Raw genomic sequence first — 13904 nt, 5'->3', positions numbered from 1 at the left:
AGCGGACTAATCCCGTTGTGTTAGTTCAGTGAGCTAATCCCTGCTTGGAAATCACGCTATCTGAATCCTCTAAATTTTACGTTTATATCAGTTAAAAGTATATCATTGCGGGAGTTAGAAAGATTCCTGTTCCCCAAGGCCAGGACTATTTCCTGAGGCGAAGCCGACACAGTGATGTACTCTAACTGTATAGTAACACATAATTGAACCCTCTAGTTATATACTTACAGTACATGAAGTTGACTTATTGTTATACAGAAAAACATGTTTAGAGTCAATGGTCAAAGATCAAGGTCAAAAATTGAGAGATTTGATATGACCATTATAATACACTAATTTGGATATTTAGTGAATTAATTGATGCAGAGAAAAAAAGGCACAAATGAAAAAAGGTCAAAGCAAAAGTCAAGCCTTCTGATTTCCCCAAAGTCTATCAATACCCTTAAAGACAATCAGCTATGAAAACAATATGAATCCAACATGCTCAAAATGAAAAAAGAATCAAATTCTATTTAGAATAAAACCTTTGATTTTTTTTAATATACATGTACATACTTAATCAGTTCTTAACTTCCTTTTAGCTTGTGATACATGTACCTAATCAGTTCTTAACTTCCTTTTAGCCTGTGATACACATACCTAATCAGTTCTTAACTTCCTTTTAGCCTGTGATACACATACCTAATCAGTTCTTAACTTCCTTTTAGCCTGTGATACACATACCTAATCAGTTCTTAACTTCCTAATCAGTTCTTAACTTCCTTTTTAGCCTGTGATACACATACCTAATCAGTTCTTAACTTCCTTTTAGCCTGTGATACACATACCTAATCAGTTCTTAACTTCCTTTAGCCTGTGATACACATTCCTTATCAGTTCTTAACTTCTTTTAGCCTGTGATACACATACCTAATCAGTTCTTAACTTCCTTTAGCCTGTGATACACATACCTAATCAGTTCTTAACTTCATTTTTAGCCTGTGATACACATTCCTTATCAGTTCTTAACTTCCCTTAAGCCTGTGATACACATACCTAATCAGTTCTTAACTTCCTTTTAGTCTGTGATACACATTCTTAATCAGTTCTTAACTTCCTTTTTAGCCTGTGATACACATACCTAATCAGTTCTTAACTTCCTTTTAGCTTGTGATACACATTCTTAATCAGTTCTTAACTTCCTTTTTAGCCTGTGATACACATACCTAATCAGTTCTTAACTTCCTTTTAGCCTTTGATACACATACCTAATCAGCTCTTAACTTCCTTTTAGCCTGTGATACACACCCTTATCAGTTCTTAACTTCCTTTTAGCCTGCAGTACACATACCTAATCAGTTCTTAACTTCCTTTTAGCCTTTGATACACATACCTAATCAGTTCTTAACTTCCTTTTAGCCTGTGATACACATACCTAATCAGTTCTTAACTTCATTTTTAGCCTGTGATACACATTCCTTATCAGTTCTTAACTTCCCTTAAGCCTGTGATACACATACCTAATCAGTTCTTAACTTCCTTTTAGTCTGTGATACACATTCTTAATCAGTTCTTAACTTCCTTTTTAGCCTGTGATACACATACCTAATCAGTTCTTAACTTCCTTTTAGCTTGTGATACACATTCTTAATCAGTTCTTAACTTCCTTTTTAGCCTGTGATACACATACCTAATCAGTTCTTAACTTCCTTTTAGATACACATACCTAATCAGCTCTTAACTTCCTTTTAGCCTGTGATACACACCCTTATCAGTTCTTAACTTCCTTTTAGCCTGCAGTACACATACCTAATCAGTTCTTAACTTCCTTTTAGCCTTTGATACACATACCTAATCAGTTCTTAACTTCCTTTTAGCCTGTGATACACATACCTAATCAGTTCTTAACTTCCTTTTAGCTTGTGATATACATCCCTTATCAGTTCTTAACTTCCTTTTAGCCTGTAATACACATACCTAATCAGTTCTTAACTTCCTTTTAGCCAGTGATACACATACCTAATCAGTTCTTAACTTCCTTTTAGCCTGTGATACACATACCTAATCAGTTCTTAACTTCCTTTTTAGCCTGTGATACACATACCTAATCAGTTCTTAACTTCCTTTTAGCCTGCAATACATATACCTAATCAGTTCTTAACTTCCTTTTAGATACAATACCTAATCAGTTCTTAACTTCCTTTTAGCCTGTGATACACATACCTAATCAGTTCTTAACTTCCTTTTAGCCTGTGATACACATACCTAATCAGTTCTGAACTTCCTTTTAGCCAGTGATGCACATATCTAATCAGTTCTTAACTTCCTTTTAGCCTGTGATGGAAAAGCTGTTTGATCCAGTGAAGAAAACCATTGAAGAGGCAGTGGTAAGATAATTACAAACTTACATGTACTTAATCATCACTGCCCTACTTAAAGAGATCATTCAAATTAAGTTACAGCAAAACACCAGAGACTACTGTATTGGTTATTATTTCTGTAATTTGTTAAATCCACATACTTTTTATTTTTTTTAAATGAGGGGAAAGGGGATAGGGGTGGGGAGGGTTCAATATCAATTCATTGTAAGCTAAAATTTGATCATGATACTCATGTTTGTTATAAACATGTTTTTCTACATTTTCTACAATACACCAACTGCAAAGGGTTTTTTTTGTCAGTTTTAAACATGGAAAAAGGTTACACAATACTAATAATTATTTAATTTGAAGTCCCTCATAGCCTTCACATGATTCACAGAGTTTATGAATTGCTCCGCAAGTTTGTGTATAAAATACATGTATATCAAAAGGTACCAACTAATTTCAGTGATTTTCTTATAACAATTTTTATGGCATCAACCAAAGGTCGAAAGCCATTCTAGGGATCAAAACTGGCCTTATACAACAATCGGCAGTCCTCGGCTAACTCTGCTATGCTCCATACCAAGTGTGAGGTATGAGCAATGCGAGGAGCTTTGAGTGTTTACAGAACCAAAGGTGTCATTCGATGCATCTGCAAAGGAAAATAGAACATATCAATTTTTTTTGAAAATAATCATAATGAACAAATTTCACGGCGGGTGTGACCGGTCAGCAAGGGATGCTCACTCCTCCATGGCACCTGATCTCACCTCTGATGTTTTAGAGGTCTGTGTTTGTTCTGCTCCAAAAATTGTATTGTTTAATGGACTTTTGAGCTTGAAATCTGTTCATTATCTCCATACATTTCATCAAGTATATCTACATTTAATTCTGTTACAACAACAGATACTCTGTCTATTCCAGCTAAAGAAAAAGTGGCCACATTACTGATTAGTAGCTGTGGATTAAGGTATAAATAGTGATGCATCAAATTACATGAATCATCAGTTTTGGGCAGGAAAACCAAGTAAAAAGAAAATAAACAACAAAGCAGCAAAATAATCATGAAACTATTTTAATGGGCAAATAAGTTTAGAAACATTGACTTTTAAAGTTCAATCTTTAGCCTTACAATTTTTCAAACAATAAATTCTATCATTATCATGGAAGAGTCAATGATTAGGAGTATTACTGGGTTTCATGGTATACCACACCCGAACATAATTCTTACTTAAGGTGCAGTCTCTGAAATTGTTGTGTATATTAATAAACTAAAACAAATTAAAATAGCAATGCTTAGAGATTGACAAGTAGAATAGTAATAAAATGAATCCTTCCTAGCTCTTCATCAGCTGAAAAGATATGAATTAATTATTCAACAATATGAACAGGCTTCCACGTTTGTTAACTTTCGAAAATGTCTGGTTAATTCGGACCCAGATCAAATCAGACCTGGAAATAAAGACCCATACCAAGAATTGTGATACTTTGTTAACAATCTTTAAATTTTATATTTAATTAAAAAGAAACTTTTGAAATTGTTTTTCATGTTTGATGCTAATGAAGCCTTTTTAGAATTTTGATTTTAACACTTTGCAAAGAAGGCCTACCATTAATTAATTGGATTTTGCAATACCGGTAAATGTTCAGACAAATTCAGGCTTTGTACATATTTATTTCCGTACTGTGCATGAATCTGCAATAATTTAAGAGTTAATTAATCAAGACATACTGATACTTTAGTCCAGGGTATTATATTCAGAAATGAAAGGTTCAGTTCATATCTGTATAATAACTAATTATACCAAATAACATTGTCATCACTACTTTGTTTTTATCCTTTTTGATGATGGGAATTAACTTGATCTGTTATTACTAGGCTGTAAACTGATTACATTAAATAAGTTTTACTCTAAATTGTCCTTGGTTCACTGGAAATATAAAATTACAATGCTTTGTCAGCAAAAAATGGTCTCAACATTATGGAATAAAAGTGGATAATTAACCTAGAGGAGCTACATGTATTATACTGAGGTCAAGGACAAATTAACAATTGTCCAACTAGCTTTGGGTACTATGAATTGTGAGTTTTTAAGAGAGGGGAAAATCTGAAAGAAACAACAAGTAGAACAAAATGAGAGCATAAAAGGGTTGGGGTGGGGTGGTGGTAAATCATGACTAGATCAAAGAAAATGTTTTGAATCACCCCTCTTGATCATTATCAGAATCTAGTCATGTTGGAATAGACCAAACTCTTCAAATGTACAAGAGCAAATTAGAACAAGTTAGATGAAAAGAGCATTTTTCCTTTAACAAAAATTTAAAATTCTTTTCATTATTGTCTTTAAATTTACAATGAATGTACTCAAAGTTTAATCTAAATGTTGATGCTGATCTGTTTTGCTCTCCTGACGTATTAATGAGGGATATCAATCTGCCAAAATGATTCCAGTGAATGAAATGTCCAGATGTGGTGCTTGCCCTATATGTTAAAAGAGAGATAACTTTTGGTAGTTCCCTCCTTAAAACACCAGAACAGAAAATATGATTATTATTAAAAGAAAATATTTTCAGGGATGAGAGGATACAAAAATTCTTTTGTCAGTTGGTGGTGGATATGAATTATTTTGTCCCACCCTCGAGTACCGTTTGAAGGAACTGCAAGTTTTAATATTTTGTATGTGGGGAATTTTCCATGCAGCTTACGTAGCTCTCAGATTTCTATTCTGTGACGTGAAATCAGGATCAGACATATGTTTTTACTAATTTTGCCACCATGTCTGGCATTCTTGTAAAGCCTGACTTACGGTTCTGTATGGAGTCCTTAAATTGAAAAAGAAATGAAATTTTAGTTATGGAATGGCAATTCAGCAGTTTGAAAGACAGGCTGGTCATAGGAATGTGTTTGTGGTAAACAGTTGTCAAACGTATAGGCCCATCACATGTAAACATTGCATAATGTAGATGCAAAGACGTTATACATGATTATCTCATTATCTTCAAGGCATTCTAATGATCTCTTCCTCTTGTTTTTTATCCCCTTGGACCAATTATATAAAGTAATTTACTTTGGCAGGCATCTTTTAATGTACAGGGTACAATTATAATGATAATGAAATGATGATATATATGTAACATCTGGAGAGGAGGAAGGGGGGGGGGGGGGTGTAGTCTTTTGTCAATATTCAACAGTCTGAACTATTTGTCCTAAGTATTGTGCATCGTTATTCATATCCCTTTTGTCGTACATGAGTTGTTATTAATTTTTAGAACCTGCCCATTCAAGTAAGTCAAGACAAAAATCAGTAAAGTTTTGTTTAATAAAGAATTGATTGAATTATCCTAAATAATATTATAAAAAGTTAGCATGAATGAAAAAAGAAATATAGCTAAGTAACATAAACACTGATTTATGATAATTAAGGTGGAATGCACTCATCAGGTTATTAATCCCCTAAGGTTCTCATTTTTGTTCAAAAGAAATCATCTTTATTGAATTAACAGTTTTTTATGAGTTGTTTAATTGTGCATGTAAGAGAACAATGAGGGTTAATGCATAGCATCCACCGTGGAGACTCGCATGATGATGGCACGTGGCAATGGCAGGCCACCGTGACCAAAGACACCTGCAGATGTTGTACAGGTCTCGAATTAAAAGTCGAAATCACAGCAAAAAAGGCCAGAAAAATAAAGTTCTTAAAAAAAATGTGAGCACTTTAGATTCTAGTTTGTTAACAAAGCCATATCATACTCATCTGAAGTCTCTGTAACAATGCTCTGTGTCAGGAGTGTGGATACATGATCTCATGTTATATCCAGAGTTTGGCAGACAACTGACATTTTTTTTCAAGAATTTATCTGTTCAAAAATCTTGAAAGTTGCAAGAAGTTTATTTAAAAGTGAGAAATGTTTTCAACTTGATGATGTATCTGGATTTAGGGAAGCAGTTGAACTTTTAACACCCTCACTGTATCAGTTTGAGCTGAATAAATCAATCCAAAGTAAAAAAGATAAAAACCGAGAATTTGAATTGCTGCAATCGATCAAGCCAAATTGATGGCCACTGGTCTTGCTGAAAATTAACCACTTTAAAAACCCAACACTGAGCCGAGATTCTCTGCTAATTTTAAACACCTGTAAATCTTTTACTACATCCTGCTGGGCAAAGAGTTAAAATCAACAAAATATGTTTTTTGTCTCTTGTGTTATGAACACTGCAGTTAATGTGCATCATATAGATGAAAGACGCAGGGCCAAAGAAGGGTAACTCCTGTTGCATATCTGAAATATTTTTACATTTTTATTTTTTTTTAGACATTTAAAGATAACAACCGCCCAAGCAAACAGTTCAATCACTTGTCGGCCATTGCTGAGTCACTCCCTGCCCTTTGCTGGGTCCGAGTGGTGAGTACTTTAAAACTGGAGTGGTGGATCCAATTTTTTTTTGGGTGTACAGTATATATTTTATTCCATTTTGGACACTCATTGTTTATGTAGTAGTAGGAGAATGTAAATTAAAATATGACAATATGCTGTACTAAATTTCAATTTAATGATGGCATTCAACAAAAGATTATGTGTTATTTGTATCTTTACATTTTACAAATCACGAATGACTGTCATTAATTACCAGGGCATTATACAATTTTATTATCTTTTCCGCTTGACAGTCCCCAACTCCAGGTCCATATGTAAAGGACATGCAGGAGGCTGGGCAGTTTTACACAAACCGTGTTCTTAAAGAATTCAAGGATAAGTATGTTGATTTATCTTGATTAGGATGTCATCCTCTTAAAATCTAACATAAATCTTTTTAATCAAAGTTTTTCTAGAGTGTATATAGCTACAAGTCATGAAATTCAGAAGTAATATCAAATTGAAACATTAGTCCTAATATTGAACTATAGTAGTGGCATTTAAAGATATTAATTACTAGTTTCTCTTTCCTGCTTGCATTGGATGGATGATATTCTGTTCATTGTTTCCATCTTACCAAGATACAAGCTGCACTAAATCAGCTAGTCTTGTGAAAATCTTAGACAATACAATTTACACAAAAATTAAATTATTATTAAACATAATTTAGGGCATTCCTATAGCATTCAATTCTTTCACATGTTTAGTTTTAAGGAGCAAAATTTTATGCTACTTTGAATAAAAATTAACAGATTTTAGCTTACTGAGCACAAGTAAAAGTTTGTCAGGCCTATACCTGCCTGTCTGTTCAGTAATTTTTTTTAAATTTTCAACTAGTTTTCCAGTATTACAAGGGAATTTGATAAAAGAAAGATAAAAAGTAGGGATGTCAAAATATTTATTTTCTTTAGTCGAATATTTGATTGCATTATTCGAACGATAGTCGAATATATTCGAATCTTTTTCGGAATATAAAATTTTATTTCAAACCTCATTGGTACATGACGTTTTTAACCCCAAAACCTTTTTTTTCAAATTTATTAAAAAGTAACAACAAAATTAATGTTACACAGAGATGTTCACATGCACCTAAAATGTGGATAGGGTGTTTATATTAACTAAATCTTGTCCATAAATCGGTCTGTAAAGATGTTTTTTAGTAAGCATAAAAAATGACAGTAATATATATTTTTAAAGCTTATTAAAATAATTGGAGGGGGGGGGGGTAAAACACCCACTATCCACACACCAGATGTCTTTGATAATGTTAAACAGTTGAACATACTTTTTGTCCCGGCTATCAAAATGTCTTTAAAATTTGTAAAAGAATATTAATTTTACAATAATCATCGTAGTGTTCAAACATGTTACAGCTATAATGGGTACATGGTATGAGATCAAGTCCAATTAATCATTTTACAAACAAAGCCAGGATAGTGAGATTATTTTATTACAAAAACAACACATTAATTGACAAATAATTCTCGAGGAAGTGAAGCATTTGTAATTAGTGTACTATCTACATGTAAAGTCAGCAGTTTTTAATGAGGAAAATTATCTTATCGACTGTGTCCAAGGAAAGACGGTTTCTCAATTTTAAGATGAGAATTCCATCTCTTTATCACTCTTTTATTGAATTTATTTATTCGAATGTCGTTTTGTTATTCGATCGTTGGTCCATTCGACTGATAGTCGAATAGTCGACTATTCGTTGACATCCCTAATAAAAAGTCTTTAAAAATCTTCTTCTTAAGATTAGCGGGGCTACAATAAACCAAATTAAATTAAAAGCATTCCTATATAGTGCATTGTTTAAGCTTATTCCATGTCAGAGTGTCTTTTTTGGCAGGAGGAGGGCCAAATTGGGGTCAATGTTTAACATGCAAGTTCAAAGGAAAGATGCAAAAAATCTTCAATAAAAATATGAAATTAAAAGAATTACATAAAGCATCAATTTTTCCTATTAATTAGCAAACATTCTCATGTAGTGTATATGAAAAGCTTGTATAGGTTAATGCCTCAAGAGTTGGGGGTGGGGAGGGGCATTGGAGGTATAGATTTTATATTAAAGGTTAAAACTTCTGTAAGAACTACAGTTTACAAAAATCTGTCAATATACTTTTAAATTTAACTTGAAATTGTTGAATCTATAAACTTTCAGTGTATAGTCACTTTAAGGGGTTGCAGGATTCATTTATCCATTTTTATTTATCATGAATAGAAATATAATTCAGGTAAGCATAGTGGTCCATGGGCCTCTTGTTTTAATTTTTTAATTAAAAGTACCTCTAACCCAGAACATGTAAGAGCTAGTGTTACATGGTAGTTTACTAGGTTAACCAAGAATGCACTGAATAATATGCTTCAAAAAACCTGTCAAATAGAGATGCAGCAGAGATGAATTTTCTGGCTGTCTCTCATTGACAAGACCAAAATGATGTGTTTACCGAACCTCCATGTTAAACTTAAATCCCATGGTTCAATAAGAAGACAGAATGTACACCTCATCTTAGTTTCATCATCTTTGAAGATTGAGTAGGGGAGAAAAAATGAAGTGTGCAATGGTTTGGCTGGTCATTTAGAGTTACAGTCAGCAATTTGTCCTGTCAGTGCATTATTTATTCCATATTGTATCTATATTTAAAAAAAAAATACGAAATTAAGGATTGGCTGGAGAAATTGTATTTCACTATAGTGTGGACCATATAGAGGTTGTTTAGATATATCTGTTCATGCTAATGGAAATCATGATTTTCTTGTGACGTACTGTCTATCTTGGTTTTTAACATTTTAAAATATAAATGGAAAAGGTCATGTAATTATAGCAAAGGCAACTAATTGAGTTAATGTATTTTGATGTACATTTAATTAAAAACCTCTATCTCTTTGATATTTTTAACTTAGTTTAAAAAATAAAAACTGATTTTAAGTTCAGTAATTAACTATACATCAACTTGCCCTATTGACCTTTATAACTATTTTTATCTTCCTGAGTAAAACATTTGAAACCAACGTAAAATATATTTCAGGAGGCATTTTAATGCTATACTTTAGTCTAAGTTCCAGAATACGTCTGCTCTTGCAGTATAATGTTTAAAACAAGTGGTACACAATGAGGAAAATTAGGATTTTAGAGATGTGTACACCTTTTATAAAGGATTCTGAATTGGTAGACACATTATTAAAGCTTTCAAAATTTTCAGAATCTGAACTTTGAGGTTTGAAATGCGAAAGACAATAACAACAAGGAGAGTGTCAAAACAAAAGACACTCTTAGGATTTCATCAAAATTCTTTTCACAAGTTAAGTGATAAAGTGTTTAAGAATAAAAGATTGTTAAAAAGGAAAAGAGAGTGGAAAATAAAGAAGAGATCCATTTTATTAGGAATTCATATCCAAAGAAGCAGGTTCAATTTTAATAATTTAGGAATATTATTTAAAGCAATATGAGCTGCATTTTTGAGACTTTTAATTAATTGCTGTTAAAATGTGCTGTTTTGATAAATTTTTATGTAAATTGAACTTTTTGATCAAAGTATGAAAATTGTTTGAGAAGAAAGATTTCTGTACAATCGAATATGTTGTATTATATAAGGAATCAATTTTGTACGGGATGACAGTAATGTAATTCTGCTTCAACCAAAGCTTAAAAATATTTCTTCTATCTTAAATATGAACAACAGAAGTTTATAAACATTCTTTTTTCCTGTCATTGAAATAGTAAATTACAATTTTGCAATGAAAATTTCCGACATCAAAGTTGCATCTTATATTGCTTTAAAGAACATGGGTTTGATACCTTCATAAAGATAGCATGACATCTATAGATTTGCTTACTTGGACATCATTCTCTTTAGAGAATAGCACATACCAGTATTTTCTTTTTGATTGTTTTTTCTTTTGTGGCAACAGAATTCAAATGTTTGAAAACGCGTATGCGTTTTCATTTTTCCTATTAATATATATCCACCTACATGAAATTTGTAGAAATCTATTTGGCACAAACACATCTCTAGGTAAAGTTCACAGGCGGTATGAGAAAAACATGCATATTTATGCTTGTTTTATTTAAATTTCTGTGAAATATGTCAAACAATATTATTTTAAAAAGTTGAAGGGAAACAAATGTATTTTACAGATAAGTGCCAAGTTATGTGTGTTGCCTGTTTTCATGGAATGTTCCATGGAAGAAAAAAGGGAATTTTTAGACCATGTGATTATACGACAGACATTTGAGCTTTTAAGAGTGATTATATTTAGGGGGGTTTCTGACTCAGAATAGCTTTTGACAGATTTTTTTCATAGGTTTATTTTATATAGGTTAATACACTAGTAAAAGAAAATCTCACTCTAAATTTTGAAAGCATGTTTCAGCGTACAATTTATCTAGTACATGATATGCTGTTCTAACACATCCCCCCCCCCCCCCCCCCCACCACCACCACCAAGTCAGTTGTATTCAACTAAGGGGCTAAGGGGTTGGCAATATATTACTTAGGGCATTAATTTCTAAAGAATTTCCAACATTTTCTTTTTCCGTAGATATTCTTGAGATCAGGTGAACTCAGATAGTAAGAAGGACCCTGAATTAAATCATACTATATTACTATTATTACTATACTATAAAGTTGTGAGTATTAGAGTGTAATAAACATTGATTACCTCTGTCAGAAGTCATCACAGTGAAATGAGGTCTCCCAAGCTAACCTACTCATTGACCTGATGTGACCTATGACCTCACTCTGATCAAGTCACCATGTTGACTTCATGAGGAGGAATTGATATTGCAATTAATAGTGATATTTTTAATTTCAATTGCAAATAAAGAGCATTTTGAAAAGAAAATAGCATGTATAATTGAAAATGAATTGGTATGTAGATGAATTTAATATTACATGTATTCTGCATTCAGAGATCAGACTCATGTTGATTGGGTGAAAACCTGGAATGACACTTTGAACAAGACCATGGCCTACATCAAAGAATTCCACACGACTGGACTGAGCTGGAACCCTCAGGTAAGGCAGTCATAAAAAAAAAAACTTGCAATGAAATGCAAGTGTACATCATACAAGTGTACTATTGCAAGCTAATGAGTATGGGTTGCTTCTTAAAACCCCACTTTAACAATCATAAAATGTACCTGATATGAGAGCAATATCATATCACTTGTCAATCAAGCAATAGACAATACATTTAGCTCTTAATTTTGATTGACACACCAGTCACATAAATTACCTTAAATTCTGAAAAACATATTTTGAAGTTTACATGTCCACACATCAAGCTCTTTCATGAACTGCAAAACCTGCAGATATACACAATAAATGTAACATGCCTTTCTATGCCTGAAAGATGTACAGCTAAGATTAAGTGACCACACAAAGATGAACACACAGATTACTGGATGGACATGCAGTTTAAAACCTTGAGACAATAATAGAACATATTAAGGGTGTGAGTTGTTCTGTTTTCAACATGATTTTGTTTCCTATCTGTTCATGAATATTAGGACTTCTATAAGATGGAGTCACTGGAAATAGATACAGGTAAATTTTATCGACAAAAGATATGCTGACAATCTGGGATATGTCAGTGTCCCTTCTTTGTCGTGAATATACTTAATATAAAAATGACTTAGAAAGAACTATTTTGACAACTTGGGAGTGTGGACTCTCCTACTCATTCATAGTCCCAGACCAAAATTTACCCAATTTATGTTTAAGTTGGGGCAAATTTTTGCACTGCGGAATATGTAACTATGAAATGGCCACTCTTTGCAAAAGAAATTCACAAACTCCCTTCAATCCCCATATTTTACTGCACATCTTAATTTTATAATTGTTAATGGTCTTGTTTGAATACCAAGCACTTTCAGACATCAGTATTAATTTCTTAACAGCTGGGGGATATTATTGATAAATGCACATGTTTGTGCAAAATGTACACATATTTATTTGAGCTGAAAGCAGTAATGTATTTAATAATGATAAAGGGCAACTGATTCTCAACAAGTTAAGATGAATAATAAACACATTAAATGCAAATAAATGATTTTAAAAATTAAGAGATTTATTAATTCTTGTATTTTATGATAAAGTTATAAGCAGTTAAGCCAGGATTAATGCATATGTAGCAATATTTGTGATATTTCAGGTCAACAAATGTTTTAATATTTGTTTTTGTGCATTTCCTATCTGAATCAGAAAAAAAGAATTGGTATTTAAATTTTTTTTGGGGTGGGGTGGGGGGGTTACTGTCATGCTTACATACAGTTCAAATTTTAAACAGCACAATTAACCTTTCATGACAGAAAACAAACTTTATATGTGGATTGCATGCAATTGAAAACAGTAAATTGAGAAAGCCTTTGATGTGAACAAAGAACTCAACATTAAAAGATGTCTATGGATTTGTAATTATAACAAAGAGAGGAATTGCTAAAATTGGGATTTAATACTAGTAAGTAAATGATTATTAAATTCACTTTTGTAATAAACTTATCATTGATTTGCCATGAAATGTTAAAAGTTGAGTCTGAACTCCGATATCTTGACACCTTGCATGTTCATAAACTGGTCATGTTGACAATGACACATTCACTATTTTATACAACCACAGTAAGGGAGTGATCTTGCATGAAGTAATGTTCATAGAAGTGCTTTTTAGAGCTTTGTTCCATGTTTCATAAAAGTTTCAGAGAATGAATTACCTATAGAACCTGTAAAACTCAATCAGTACTTAAAGCTGTTTCAAAGAAATATTAGTTTTTAACCTCAGTTCCCCCTTTATTTTATGAAAATATTTTAAGTGCCAGTAATGAAAGTAAATCTAGACAAATTGATGCTCGCTTTCTTAGTCATTTAAGTGTTTCCTTGAACAGTTAATGTTTTGACTCCTACACTGTTTGTGTGGCACCACTACTAAATGTTTTTTAAGCTGGAGTGAAAAAATGAACAAGATTAAAAGAGATAAGTTGGGCTTCTTTTCCTAACCTCAAGTTGTCACTGAAATACAAAACCTCTGAATTCTGATAGCTGATGTGTATTTGTAAAAGACTAACGTAGAATTACAATAGCTGATAGAAGAATTGGAGGAATCTCCTGCTCTGCTTCTTCTGTGTTTTTGGACACTGGGTCTTGTTTT

At 32.5% G+C, this 13904-nt stretch overlaps 1 protein-coding gene across 2 annotated transcripts in view; it reads left to right on the top strand.

The window, feature by feature from the left end:
- LOC133189892 (adenylyl cyclase-associated protein 1-like) overlaps positions 1-13904 on the top strand; it is a 56790-nt gene that overhangs the window by 6894 nt on the left and 35992 nt on the right. For both annotated transcript variants that reach the window (XM_061325305.1, XM_061325304.1), the window contains exons 4-7: positions 2313-2366; positions 6657-6746; positions 7013-7098; positions 11671-11776. In XM_061325305.1, coding sequence (XP_061181289.1) covers positions 2313-2366; positions 6657-6746; positions 7013-7098; positions 11671-11776 — 336 coding nt within the window. The remainder of the gene's footprint in view (positions 1-2312; positions 2367-6656; positions 6747-7012; positions 7099-11670; positions 11777-13904) is intronic.

This window comes from Saccostrea echinata, unplaced genomic scaffold, assembly GCF_033153115.1.
Source record: "Saccostrea echinata isolate AGI-Se365-2 ecotype Australia unplaced genomic scaffold, CSIRO_AGI_Sech_v1 ptg000020l, whole genome shotgun sequence".
Classification (NCBI taxonomy): domain Eukaryota; kingdom Metazoa; phylum Mollusca; class Bivalvia; order Ostreida; family Ostreidae; genus Saccostrea; species Saccostrea echinata.
The sequence above is the reverse complement of the archived record's forward strand: the minus strand, read 5'-3'. Positions and strand labels throughout refer to the sequence as shown.